This window comes from Muscardinus avellanarius (assembly GCF_963383645.1).
Source record: "Muscardinus avellanarius genome assembly, chromosome: 6".
Taxonomy (NCBI): Eukaryota; Metazoa; Chordata; class Mammalia; order Rodentia; family Gliridae; genus Muscardinus; species Muscardinus avellanarius.
Genome location: NC_137791.1, coordinates 77,158,623 through 77,173,271, shown reverse-complemented (window position 1 = coordinate 77,173,271; position 14,649 = coordinate 77,158,623). Strand labels below are relative to the sequence as shown.

General features: G+C 47.9%; 1 protein-coding gene across 4 annotated transcripts in view; it reads right to left on the bottom strand.

Annotated features, from left to right (window-relative positions):
* CCDC158 (coiled-coil domain containing 158) overlaps positions 1-13,661 on the bottom strand; it is a gene marked incomplete at both ends in the record, with an annotated part of 78,234 nt that extends 64,573 nt beyond the window's left edge. For all 4 annotated transcript variants that reach the window (XM_080697386.1, XM_080697387.1, XM_080697388.1 and 1 more), the window contains 4 exons: positions 177-504; positions 714-823; positions 10,686-10,903; positions 13,592-13,661. In XM_080697386.1, the coding sequence (XP_080553512.1) occupies positions 177-504; positions 714-823; positions 10,686-10,903; positions 13,592-13,661 (726 nt within the window). The remainder of the gene's footprint in view (positions 1-176; positions 505-713; positions 824-10,685; positions 10,904-13,591) is intronic.
* Positions 13,662-14,649: the final 988 nt, after the last annotated feature.

Genomic DNA, 14,649 nt, shown 5'->3' with positions numbered 1-14,649 from the left:
AACTATACAGGTAAATCAAGCTAATTTCCTATTAGAAAAAAATCACCATGGAATGACTTTAGTTCAGAGAACAAAAAAGAGAACTTGGTGTACTTTTAACAATCTTACAAATTATATGCCTAATACTATTCTCTTAGTGCATTTTAATATAAAATTGTAGTGTTCTCACCACTTACTGGAAATATCCTCCCTTTAAGATAAGAAATCTCTGTGTCTAATTCTCTTAGGATTTTACTAACAGCTGAGCCCAAGCTGCGGAAGTGCATAGTAGACATGTTGTCGTGTTCATATATTTTCTTGCCTGAGGCTTCTTCAAAGTCAACTAGGACTGATCGTATTTCTTGAAGCACTCCTTCGTGACCAAGCATCATTTTTCTTAGCTGCTCTATCTGTGTGCTGCTGTCTTTCAACATGTCCTCCTTCAGGCATTTGGCAGCTTCAAGTTCATGAACTGTATTTTGAAGCTGATTTCTTAAATCTTCCTGGGACTGACTCTCCCTTCGTCTGTGAAATAAATGAAAGAAAAGAAATAATATCAATAAAACTAATTTACACAGTGATTTTAACACAAAGAGCATAACTTTAAAATAATCTCAGGGCTGGAGATGTAACTCAGTGGTAGGGAGCTTGCCTGCATGAGGACTTGGAATCCGTTTCAAGTACAGAAGGGAGAAAAAAACAAAACAAAACAAATTCAGGCAACAAATCCTAACCTGATGTCAGCCATGGCATCTCTCTCCATTTGCATCTCTTGAAGTTTTGTTTGCAAATCAATGACTGACTGCCTTAAGTAAAACTTTTGTTTCTCATGCAATTCATTGCTCTGGAGGAAAATCAAATTTCTCTGTGAATACTATATATTATTAATTTATCATTATATGTACAGTATTTCTTTCTCTCCATTACAGTTCAGAACCCAATTAGTCACTTGTCACCCACATTATCAGAATACCTTAAGTAGTATCCCTGTCTCAAACTTGTCTTCTTTTCATCCATTCTCTACAACTCTAAAATAAATCTAGCTTCTGGCTCAAAATGAAAATAATCTTTTTCTAAAGCAGAAAAACTGGTTGAAATTATAATTATATATGATCTTAGAAAAGTCAAGCCCCACCTATCCCCACTGAAAATATTTGACAACAGACACCGCTATTGAAAATCAGCCAGTTCAACTACAGAGAAGTACACATGGCTTTCTAAACTCTGGCAGTAAGGGGCTCCCAGCATGCTAGTTGATGCCCCAACTAATAATCCCAAAGCAAAGCCTTCAAGCTCTGCTGGAGAAGAGAGTTAGCCATTGGCTTTTTTATTCCCTCAATACCAAGCCTGAACAGAAAACCCCAAACCACTGAACACTAGAAGAAAGATTATTTTTTTATTTTATTTTTATTGGTGCATTGTAATCATATATCACATTGGAATACAAGACTTGAGAGGCTATACAAGCACACATCATCCAATTAGCCCTCATTCAATCCCCATCCCATTCTCTCCCCCTCCCTCGATCCCATGCTTGATTGGTGATTATCTTTGATACATTTGTTTACGTACCTCCTGAGTTTTAAAGAGGTTCCATCCTCCCCCATCCCATCCCTTCTGATTGGTCACCTTAATTGCTTTGCTATAGGGCCCTTTCTATAACTTGACCTCCTCCTGTTACCCCTTTCCTCCTAGTTTTTGATAATTAGGAAAAGCATCTGGTTTTTATTTTCTGTGATATTTCTCTGTGCATGCTGCATTGCAAGTTCCAATCCCACTCTTGACGGCCCCAGTAGTGGCCTGGCTAACCGGAGGACTCTGATCCCAACCTTGCTGGCTCCAAAACCGGCCTTGCCTCATGGGAGGCCCCGATTCTGGCCTCACTGGCCCCCACACCAGCCTAACCCCTTGGCTGACTCCGATCCTAGCCTCGGAGACCCCAGCACTGGCCTTGCCTCAAGGCAGGCTCCGATCCCTGCCTCGCTGACCCTGGCACCAGCCTTGCCCCTCGGAAGGCTCCTATCCTGGCTTCGGAGGCACCAGCTCCGTCCTTGCCTCACAGCAGGCTCTGTTCCCGGCCTTGCTGACCCTGGCACTGACCTTACCCCTTGGCAGGCTCCAATCCAGGCCTCAGAGGCCCCAGCACCGGCCTTGACTCACGGCAGGCTCGGATCCCAGCCTCGCTGGCCCCGGCACCAGCCTAACCCCTTGGCAGGCTCCGATCCAGGCCTCGGAGGCCTCAGTAGCGGCCTTGCCTCATGGCAGGCTCCGATACCGGCCTCGCTGGCCCCAGCACCGACTCAACCCCTCTGCAGGCTCTGATCCCGGCCTTGCTGGCCCCGGCAATGGTCTAAACCCTCGGCAGGCTCCGATCCCGGGCCTCGCAGGCCCTGACACCAGCCTAACCCCTCGGCTGGCTCCAATCCTGGCCTCAGAGGCCTCGGTAGCAGCCTTGCCTCATGGCAGGCTCCGATCCCAGCCTCGCTGGCCCCAGCACTAGCCTAAACCCTCAACAGGCTCTAAACCCGGCCTCGGAGGCCCCAGCACCGGCCTAGCCTCACAGCAGGCTCCGATCCCAGCCTCGCTGACCCCGGCACCAGTTTAACCCCTCGGCAGGTTCCAATCCTGGCCTTGGAGGCCTCAGTAGTGGCCTTGCCTCACGCAGGCTCTGATCCCAGCCTCAATGGCCCCGGCACCAGCCTAACCCCTTGGTAGGCTCCGATCCCAGCCTTGGATGCCCCAGCACCGGCCTTGCCTCACAGCAGGCTCCAATCCCGGCCTAGCTGGCCTCGGTACTGGCCTAACCCCTCAGCAGGCTCCTATCCTGGCTTTTCTCCCCCAGACACCGGCCTCACCCCTCGGTAGGCTCCAATCCGAGCACCCTCTTCACCTAGCAGGTTGTCCCATGTTCCCGAGGGTGTGTGGTGGTAGCATTCTGTCTCTGGGGTTATTTCTTCAAAAGTTCCAGGTGTAATGCATCAGATCTCTGCCTCCCCTGACTACTGGCCACTGCCACTGCCACTGCTTTCACCATTTCACATCTTTGCCAAGCTCTTTTTCCACACTGCATGTTGTCCAGTGTTCCTAAGCATGCGCAACGGTAGCATTCGATGTTTGGGGTAATTTCTCCAGAAGATAAGGTTGGTAGGATCAGATTTCTGCCTCTCCCAAATACAAGTCTCCACCGCCATCACGGCGACCACTTCCAACACCGTCTTCCTCCTTGATCTCCGCTAAACTCCCTCCTTACAGGTGATGTCCAGGATTCTTAAGGATGTAGAGAAGAAGCAGCCCTCCTTAGGGGAAATTTTCCAAAAGTTCCAGTTCAGTTGGATAAGTTTTGTCTGCATCTCCAGTATCCTGGCAGCTGCCGCGGCCAACTTAACCCCTCTCCAATATTTTTCTTTTCTTTTTTCTTTTTTCTTTTTTCTTTTTCCTTTTTTTTTTTTTTAATAAGAGAAGACAGTATGTGTGGTTTGAGGAGGTAGTGGGATCAGGCACTCAGTAGCACTGCAGCCCGGGCCCCGGTTCTTCCGGAGGTCTGGTGTGTCCCACGCAACCCCCGCCCAGGGCTCAGGGTCCTGTGGCCCGGGCCCTGGTTCTTCTGGGGGTCCAGCGTGCCCCGTGCAACCCCGCCCGGGGCCCAGGGTCCTGCGGCCCGGCCCCGGTTCTAGAAGAAAGATTCTAAAATAAATCAGGGCACAGTGGTACAAACTTGTACTCTCAGTATTTGGGAGGTTGAAACAGGACTTGAATGGGTTTGAGGGCAACTTCAGCAACTTAGTGAAACTCTATTTCAAAATTAAAAAAAAATAGAAAAATGACTGAGGGGAGGGGGGGTAGAGCGCAAAAAAAAAAAAAAAAAGAAAGAAAGAAAAGAAAAAGGACTGAGGAATCAGCTGAAACAGGAGGAACATAGGTTCAAAGCCAGCTGGTAACTAAGCAAGGCTCTCAGCAACCTGGTAAGACTGTTTCCAAATGCCTCTCTGGGTTCAATCCTCAGTACAAAAAAAAAAAAAAAAAAAGAAGAAGAAAAGAAAAAGGACTGGGGATGTAGCTCAGAGGTACAGTGCCCTACGTTTAATACCTACTACCAAAGACACAAACAAAAAAATTCTGGAAGACTTTAAAGTAAAAAACAGAGACCAAGATTAAACAAGAAATAACCTCTCCTCCCCCAACCCAAAAAAAAAAAAAAAAAAAATTCCAGAGGAACCAAATACTTCCAAAAACTTGTATTTACAGAAAAATTCAAGAGATATTCCAGTCATAATTTAAGAACAAGATGCTTCATTAAGTGATTTGTGGTGAAGGTATTAGAAATTAAAAATATGGTTGAAAAGCAGAAGGCTCTGGGTTCAATCAATCCCCAGCAGCAAAAACAAAGGAACAAAGATTGATAACTTAAACAAAAAGCATTTCTTGAGTAGAAAATAGTAGGCTGAGAGTGTAGCTCAGTGGTAGAGCACATGTCTAGTGTGCAGAAGATCTTGGGTTCAAACTCTAGGACTTGTGCACATATGCACACACACACACACACACACACACACACACACAGAGTGTACTTATTTGTGTCAAATATTGAAAAGATAAGAAATTCAAAGAATTGATTGGATTTACCATCATTGCTTACCCCTACTGAAGTGCAGATCTCACTGTTATTATTTTCAATTTTAAGTATCTCAGCCACAAGACTATAAATATGTACATGGAAGGGTCCACATCTTTTTCATCTTTATAGATCCAATACCTAGCACAATATGTTACATAAGAGGTACCTGGCATAAGTACCCAAATATTTCTGCTCTTTATTTATCAATTGATTCAACACATATTTACTAGGAGCCAGTGCCCACTCTACCAGGGAATGACATAAAACAGAGACACTGTGCCTTTTCCTCACTAATACATCTGTGCTTTCTTTATCTCTACATATCTTCATTTGCATACTTATCATAAGGTATTGTCACTATTTGTTTACATGACCAGCTCTCCTCCAAATTTATGAACCCTTTTGAGTACTATTTTATTCATCTTTATATGCCTTAAATCATGGAGTGGCACCTAATTTTCAGCATTTAACAAAATTGTAGGGTTTTTTTTCCTTAAAGTGTTCACATAGTCCAATGAGGTAGAACAATGTGTTAATGAATTCAATAAGATGTTTTAGATATTACAACATGTGCATAAAGGGCAATGACTGTACAAAGGAGAGTATACCCAACACTATCTAGAGAAAAGGCTTCAGAGAAGGAAATGTTCCAGCTGAGTCTTGGTGGTTAGTAAGAGTGCCAGGCAGACAAGAGAGAGAAGAAGAAACAGCCTGAGAAAAGGTGTGGGGTCTAGAATAGCATGGAACCTGCAAGGATGATGAGGCAAGAGAGTATGAATGGAGAACAGGTACCAGGCAAAGCTACACGGTACCAGGGAGAGGTTAGATCTTGAAGAGCTCTGTATATGATCTATAGTAGTAAGAAGTTTGGCCTTCACACTCTGGACTAGGGGACCCAATATGCAGATGTAAAACCACTTGGTTTTATGTAAGGTTTGCTTTAAGTTCTAGAAAATAACTTCTAAACTTTATTTAGGTATTATGTATAGGCATACATCTAAAAACCCTCCACCATTATTTTGTAAAGAGAAATCAAGTATCATGACAACAGGATATAGGCCTCAACAAATGATTGATTATAATTGTAGGTAAGCATAGCATGCCAGACCTCTGGAGACCCTGGGTCCCGGGCAGGGGTCGCATGTGGCACGCTGGAACCCCGGAATAGCCGGGGCCCGGGTCGCGGGACCCTGGGCCCTGGGCCGGATCACACGTAGCACACCAGACCCTTGGAGAAACTGGGTCCAGTAAGACCCTGGGTCCCGAGCAGGGGTCGCGCAGGGCATGCCAGCTGGGGCCCGGGTCGCGGGACTCTGGGCCCCGGGCCAGACCACGTGTAGCACGCCAGACCCCTGGAGAAACCGGGCCCAGTAAGACCCTGGGTCCCAGGAAGGGGTCGCGCGGGGCACACCGGACAGGGGCCGGGTCGCGGGACTCTGGGCCCCAGGCGAAGTAGTGCGGAACATGCTGGACCCATGGGGAAACTGGGCCGGGTCACAGTGCTACTGAGTGCCTGATCCCACTCCCTCCTCAAACCACACATACTGAAGAAAAAGAAAAAAGAAAATTATTGGAGAGGGGTTAAGAAGGCCGTGGTGGATGCCAGGATACTGGAGATGCAGAAAAAAATTATCCAAATGCACTGGAACTTATGGAAAAATTCCCTGTGAAGGAGGACTGCTGTTTCTCTATATTGTTAAGAATCTTGGACATCACCTGTAAGGAGAGAGTTTAGCGGAGACCAAGGAGAAAGGCGGTGTTGAAAGCAGTCTCTGCAATGGTGGTGGAGACTTGTATTCAGGAGAAGCAGAAATCAGATCCTACCAACCTTATTTTTTTTTTTTTTTTGGAGAAATTACACCAAATTTTGAATGCTACCATCACGCATGCTCAGGAACACTGGACAACATTCAGAGTAGAACAAGAGCTTGGGAAGGATTTGAAATGGTGGAGGCAGTGGCAATGGCAGTGGCCAGTACTCAGGGGAGGCAGAGATCTGATGCATTACACCTGGAACCTTTGGAATAATAACCCCAGAGGCAGAATGCTACCACCACGCACCCTTGAGAATGTGGGTCAATTGGTTGGGCGAAGAGGGTGCTCAGATTGGAGCCTGCCGAGGGGTTAGGCCGATGCTGGGGCCAGTGAAGCCGGGATCGGAGCCTGCCGTGAGGCAAGGCCGGTGCTGGGGCCTTCGAGGCCAGGATCGGAGCCTGCCAAGGAGTTAGGCTGGTGCTGGGGCCAGCTAAACCGGGATCGGAGTCTGCCGTAAGGCGAGGCCGGTGCTGGGCCTTCGAGGCAGCAACCAGAGCCTGCCGAGGGGTTAGGCCGGTGCTGGGGCCAATGGCCGACATAGGAGCCTGCCGTGAGGCAAGGCCACTAGTAGGGCCTCCAAGGCTGAGATCAGAGCCTGCCGAGGGGTTAGGCCGATGCTGGGGCCAGTGAGGCTGGGATTGGAGCCTGCTGTGAGGCAAGGCCAGTGCTGGGGCCATCAAGGCCAGGATCGGAGCCTGCCAAGGGATTAGGCCAGTGCTGGGGCCAGTGAGGCCAGCATTGGAGCCTGCCATTAGGCAAGGTCGGTGCTGGGGCCTCCGAGGCCAGGATAAGAGCCTGCCCAGGGGTTAGGCCGGTGCTGGGGCCAATGGCCAGCATTGGAGCCTGCCGTGAGGCAAGGTCGGTGCTGGGGCCTCCGAGGCTGGGATCGGAACCTGCCAAGGGGTTAGGCCAATGCCGGGGCTAATGGCCGGCATCGGAGCCTTCCATGAGGCAAGGCCTCTACTGAGGCCTCCAAGGCCAGGATCAGAGCCTGTCGAGGGGTCAGACCAGTGCTGGGGCCAGCGAGGCCGGCATCGGAGCCTACTGTGAGGCAAGGCGGGTGCTGGGACCTCTGAGGCCGGGATCGGAGCCTGCCGAGGGGTTAGGCCGGTGCCAGGGCCAGCGTGGCCGGGATCAGAGCCTCCTGTGAGGCAAGGCTGGTGTTGGGGCCTCCGAGGCCGGGATCGAAGCCTGCTGAAGGGTTAGGCTGGTGCCGGGGCCAGTGGCTGGCATCGGAGCCTTCCGTGAGGCAAGGCTGCTACTGAGGCCTCCGAGGCTGGGATCGGAGCCTGCCAAGGGATTAGGCTGGTGCTGGGGCCAGTGAGGCTGGCATCGGAGCCTGCCGTGAGGCAAGGCCGGTGCTGGGTCCTCCGAGGCCAGGATAAGAACCTGCTGAGGGGTTAGGCTGGTGCCAGGGCCAATGGCCGGCATCGGAGCCTGCCATGAGGCAAGGCTGGTGCTGGGACCTCCAAGGCCGGGATCGGAGCCTGCCGAGGGGTTAGGCCGGTGCCAGGGCCAGCATGGCCGGGATCGGAGCTCACCGTGAGGCAAGGCTGGTGCTGGGGCCTCTGAGGCCGGGATAAGAGCCTGCAGAGGGGTTAGGCCGGTGCCAGGGCCAATGGCCAGCATTGGAGCCTGCCATGAGGCAAGGCCGCTACTGGGGCCTCTGAGGCTGGGAATGGAACCTGCTAAGGGGTTAGGCTGATGCTGGGGCCAGCAGTCAGCATCGGAGCCTGCCGTGAGGCAAGGCCGGTGCTGGGGCCTCTGAGGCCGGTATAAGGGCCTACCGAGGGATTAGGCCGGTACAGGGGCTAATGGCCGGGATCGAAGCCTGTTGTGAGGCAAAGCCGGTATTGGGGCCTCCGAGGCCAGAATCGGAGCTTGCCGAGGGGTTAGGCCGGTGCCGGGGCCAGCAGCCGGCATCAGAGCCTTCTGTGAGGCAAGGCCTCTACTGAGGCCTCCAAGGCCAGGATTAGAGCCTGCCAAGGGGTTAGGCCGGTGCTGGGGCCAGCGAGGCCGGCATCGGAGCCTGCCATAAAGCAAGGCCGGTGTGGAGCCTCCGAAACCAGGATCAGAGCCTGCCAAGGGGTTAGGCCGGTGCCAGGGCTAGCGTGGCCGGGATCAGAGCCTGCTGTGAGGCAAGGCCGGTACTGGGGCCTCCGAGGCCAGGATAAGAGCCTGCCGAGGGGTTAGGCTGGTGCCGGGGCCAATGGCTGGCATCGGAGTCTGCTGTGAGGCAAGGCCAGTGCTGGGGCCTCTGAGGCCAGGATCGGAGCCTGCCGAGGGGTTAGCCTGGTGCCAGGGCCAGCGTGGCTGGTATCGGAGCTCACCATGAGGCAAGGCCGGTGCTGGGGCCTCCGAGGCCAGAATCGGAGCCTTCTGAGGGGTCAGGCCGGTGCCGGAGCCACTGGCCGACATTGGAGCCTTCTGTGAGGCAAGGCTGCTACTGAGGCCTCCGAGGCCAGGATCAAAGCCTGCTGAGGGGTTAGGCCGGTGCTGGGGCCAGCGAGGCCGGCATCGGAGCCTGCCGTGAGGCAAGGCGGGTGCTGGGGCCTCTGAGGCCAGGGTAATAGCCTTCCAAGGGCTTAGGCCAGTGCTGGGGCCAATGGCCGGCATCGGAGCCTGCCATGAGGCAAGGCCGCTACTGGGGCCTCTGAGGCTGGGATCAGAGCCTGTCAAGGGGTTAGGCCAATGCCTGGGCCAGCGGCCAGCATCAGATCCTGTCATGAGGCAAGGCCGGTGCTGGGGCCTCTGAGGCCGGGATAAGAGCCTGCCGAGGGGTTAGGCTGGTGCTGGGGTCAATGGCCGGCATCAGAGCCTGCCATGAGGCAAGGTCAGTGCTGGGGCCTCAGAGGCCGGGATCGGAGCCTGCCGAGGGATTAGGCTGGTGCTGGGGCCAATGGCCGGCATCGGAGCCTGCTGGGAGGCAAGGACGCTACTGGGGCCTCCGAGGCCAGAATTGGAGCCTGCTGAGGGGTTAGGCCAGTACCAGGGCCAGCAGCTTGCTTGTATCGGAGCATTCCATGAGGCAAGGCTGTTACTGAGGCCTCCGAGGCCGGATCGGAGCCTGCAGAGGGGTTAGACTGGTGCTGGGGCCAGCGAGGCCATCATCAGAGCCTGCCAAGAGGCAAGGCCGGTGCTGGGGCCTTTGAGGCCGGGATCGGAGCCTGATGAGGGGTTAGGGCAATGCCGGGGCCAATGGCCAGCATTGGAGCCTGCCGTGAGGCAAGGCCGCTACTGAGGCCTCTGAGGCCGGGATCGGAGCCAGCTGAGGGGTTAGGCTGGTGTGGAGGCCAGTGAGACCAGAATTGGGGCCTCCCGTGAGGCAAGGCCGCTGCTTGAGCTAGCGAGGTCTGGATCAGTCCACCAGGTAGCCAGGCCACTACTGGGTCCGTCAAGAGTGGGATCGATACTTGCAACGCAGCATGCACAGAGAAATATCGCAGAAAAAAAAAAAAACAGATGCTTCCCCTAATCAGCAATAACTAGGAGGAAAGGGGCAACAGGAAGAGGTCGAGCTATAGAAAGGGCCCTATAGTGAAGCAACTAAGGTGACCAATCAGAGGGTATGGAATAGGGGAGGATGGAGCCTCTTTTAAAAGCAGGAGGTACATAAACAAATGTATCAAAGTTAATCACCAAACAAGCATGGGATCGAGGGAGGGAATGGAATGGGGGCTGGATGAGGGCTAATTGGATGATGTGTGCTTGTATATCCTCTCAAGTCTTGTATTCCAATGTGATATATGATTACAATGCACCAATACAAAAAATAAATAATTGTAGGTAAATGTCATTAATTATAACATTTTGAGCCATTAAAGTTTCATTAAAACTATATTATGGAACCAAGGCATTATGAATAATTAACAAACGGAAGACAGATACAGACTTTTTAATCAGTGCAATTTTTTCATACTGAAATAGAAGAAGGCATGGGTCAAGTTAATGTGGCTAATTTTTTCTTCCAAGGTTTTTTTTTTGTGTGTGTGGCACTGGTGATTGAACCCAGGGACAGTCTACCTCTGAGTTATACCTCCAGACCTATTTATTATTCTTTATTTTGAAACAGGATCTCACTAAGTTGCAGAGGGCCTCACAAGGTAGCTGAGGCTGGCCGTGAACCAATGATCCTCCTGTCTCAGCCTCCTAAGTATTGGTATTACAAGCTTGTACCACCATGCCCGGCTCCAAGTTTAAGTTTTCTTCTAAAGCAACATGCCCCCCAAATGATCCCCAAATATTTGGTCAGATGCTGGAAGAGAGGAATGCAACTTACTTCATTTAGTCTCTTCTGCAAATCTTTGACTTGATGTGAATATTCTTCCAAAACACGTTCAATGTGTTCCTTTCCAGGGTAAGGAATGATTTTTCTATGAGAATCAAGTTCTACTTCATATTTAGGGAAAAAAGGAATTTGCGTCAAAGTCCCAGTTGAAGCTGTGTTTTCAATTATTGTACCACGAATAGATGACACAAAAAATGGGTTTGAAGAACCTAAATATTAGATAATTCATTAACTAACTTATTCATAAAATAACTTTACAGCAAACATAATGCTAAGTGATTTCTGTTATTGAACCCTGAAGGAAGAAGCATGAAGACTCATGGAAAGAATCTCTAAGTGAAAGGACAGTGAGAGTTCTGAGAAATGAACACAGGTACAAAGAAGAAAAGACTAGGGGAGGAGGGTGATCAAATGATACTTAAGCTGAATGAGCTTCGAAGATCTATGAGCAAGAATTACCTGTGTGGAGGACAGGAGAGGAGAGAGAATATTCCAGGCAGTAGGAGCACCATAACTATATGCCAGGGGTTTGAGACAACATGGGATATTGTGAGTGGAAGGAAAGTAGAGGCCAGTGGTGAGAATAAAAATGTAGGGCAGATTGTAAAAGGCCTTGAGATCATATGCCAAGGAGTTTGAATTTCATCTGGGATGGTACAATTTTGAAATAATTATTATAGGAATGTGAAAATAGACCTGGCTAAGATTATGAGAAATGTTTCTCAGTGGCACCAGGACCCTGTTGACATAGTAGACTATAATTTTAAGTGGCAAATTGGGAAAATCCATATTTTTTATTTTCTCCAGAAAAATCATCCAGAAGCCCAATCCAAAAATGGAGAAGACAGTCTGTGATAAGAATTTGTGTTTCTGAAAAATAAATATATAAATATATGACAGTTTCACCTAAAAAAAAGAAAAGAAAAAAATATTCTCTGGTAAGAAAGAAAGCAAAAAGAAATATTGAAATGTTATCTTTAAGTCATCAAAAGCTTGGTATCAGACAAATGAAACTGTTATGTGAGATTATCATCTTTAATTTTTGATAAATTGCTATAATACTAGATGTCAATCACTAAGCCAAGCATGGGAGGGAGGGATAGGGAGAGAATGGGGTGGGGATTGGGTGGGGGCTGACTGGGCAATGTGTGCATGTATGTCTACAAAAGTATGTATCCCACTATGATGTATGAATACAGTGCACCAATTAAAAATTAAAAAAAAAGAAAATAAATACAACCAAGAGAGGAAAAAAAAAGAAAAAAAATATATTCTCTGGTAAGAAAGAAAGCAAAAAGAAATATTGAAATGTTATCTTTAAGTTATCAAGAGCTTGGTATCAGACAAATAAAACTATTATGTGAGATTATCATTTTTAATTTTGGATAAATTGCTATAATACTAGATGTCAACCACTAAGCCAAGCATGGGAGGGAGGGATGGGGAGGGAATGGGGTAGGAATCGGGTGGGGACTGACTGGGCGATGTGTGCATGTATGTCTACAAAAGTTTGTATCCCACTATTATGTATGAATACAGTACACCAATAAAAAATTTTAAAAATAAATTTAAAAAAATGAAAAAAAAGAAAAGAATTTGTGTTTCTCCTGTAAAAGTGGAACAGAAAAATAAAAGGGGAACGGTATTGGCAATTGACTGGCCAAAATAGTATTACAATAGAAAAAGGAGAGAGAAAGAATGGTAACTTAGGAGAGAGTAGAATTTTTAGCAATTATTCTCAATTTTATTGTAAATCAAGATTAGTCAGGAAACATTAAAAAAAAATTCAGTGGTGCAGGGCGTGGTGGCGCATGCTTGTAATCCCTGCACTTGGGAGGCTGAGACAGGAGGATCGCACAGGTTTGAAGCCAGCCTCAGCTACTTAGTGAAGTTCTCAGCAACATAGTGAGACCCTGTTTCCAAATAAAATATAAAATAGGTCTGGGAGTATAGCCCGGAGGTAGAAAGCCCCTGAGTTCCACCTCCAGTACCACCAAAAAAAAAAAAAACATAAAAAATTCAGTGGTGTTTAAACCCCTGCCGAACCAGAGTTTCTAGGTGTGAATCTAATCCATTTAAATGTTTAAAAACTCAAAAAGAGATTTGTGTGTGTGTGTGTGTGTGGGTCTGGGGATGGAACCCAGTGGAATTCAACCTCCGAGCTACACTCCCTGCCCTATAATTTTATTCTTTATTTTGAGACAGGGTCTCACTAAGTTGCCGAGGGCCTCACTAAGTAGCTGAGGCTGTCTGGGAACCACAATCCTCCAGTCTCAGCCTCCCGAATGCTGCTGGGATTACAGGTGTGCGCTACCACACCCGGCTCAAAAAAGGGATTCTGACATGGGCCATGGTTGAAAGCTACTACCTTCATTAGGTAGAAAAATGGGAGCTCTCTAGAACTAAAGGAGAGGCTGAAAAATAGAAGGTCAGATTTCAGAAGTGTGACAGTCCTCTCTTAAAACAATCCAAGCTTAGGGAGTGGGTGGGAGTACAGGACCTTCAAAGGTCAAGATGCTGTCAGGCTAAGCTCTCAGAGGGGCCACCCAAGAGGACCATGACATCATAGGACAATTATGTGCCTAAGGAGGAAGAGACAATCCGTGGGTTAAGCAGCACTGCCCAAGATGCGTGTGAGGGTTGCAGCCATGTGAGGAGGAAAGCCAGTGGAGATGGGCAGGAGGGATGTTGTAATAGGGTGGGAGATAACATGGCATCTTAGATACACTAATTTCTTCCTCAAAAAGAAGAATTACAAGAAATACAGCAGACACTCATGACTATGTTTTGTGCCCTGCCATTAAAAATAAAACATACTAAAAATAAGGAGCCTAGAAATTATTACAAAGATTGCTTATTTCTAATTTTCCTCCCTTTGTGTTATAAAGGGTACATACCTTCACTGGATGTGATGCCATTACTTGATAAAAGACCTTCACTGTTCGGTTCACATGCTTTTGGTTCCATGTTAACTACTGCTACCTCTTCCTAGAGATCTTGAAATGTGAATGCTTCCCTGTTTGGCTCTTTTAGTTCTTGTCTATAAAAGACCAAGGATTCAATCTTTATTAATTAAAGGTACTAGGTAAAAAAAAAAATCACAGAAGAACAGGAATTATCTTTGTTAATACTTGAAATTTACTAATAATTTTAATAGCTATGTATACAGAAATATTTTATTACATAAAATTAGTAAATAGAATCTTATTGTGAAAACTGATTTTAATGGTAATGAGGGCTATTAAAGATACCCTGAAAATCAAGAACTAATACTTTAGTTGCTATGTTAATTGATGTCCTGCTTTAAGGCAGAATTTTCCCCTTAAATCTCTCATAAAGTTAGGTTGTTAAATAGTAGAAGAAAATATCTCTGGCAAGAATCACAAGTCAGCAAATTGAAATCATTAATAAAAGTTGAGCTGGGTATGGTGGTGCACACCTATATAATCCCAGCTACTTGAGAGGTCAAGGCAGAAGAACCATAAATTCAAGGCCAGCCCAGGCAACTTAGTGAGACCCTGTCTCAAAGTAAGAACATTATACTAAGTGAGATTAGTTAGTCACACACACACAAAAAAAATCGGATGCTTTCCCTAATATGCAGAAGTTAGGGAGAAAAAGGGTTACATGAGGAACTCTAGACAAAAAAGGAGAAGCCATAGATGAGAAAATAAGGTGACCTAACTGAGGGGGATGCGAGGGGGAAGAGGTAAATTCCTAATGTACTTAATGTACATTCACAAATATCATCACTAAGTCAATCACTAAGCCAAACAGGAGGAGGGATGGGGGAGGGAATGGGGTAGGAAGTGGGGAAAGGCTAAATGTGTGATGTATACATGTATACATCTACCATCTTGTACCCCATTAAGATGTATGACTAGATATACTTGGGGAAGGTGGTGACCAAGGGAGGCAGCACATACCAGTCCTGCTGACACCTGATCTTCATTGC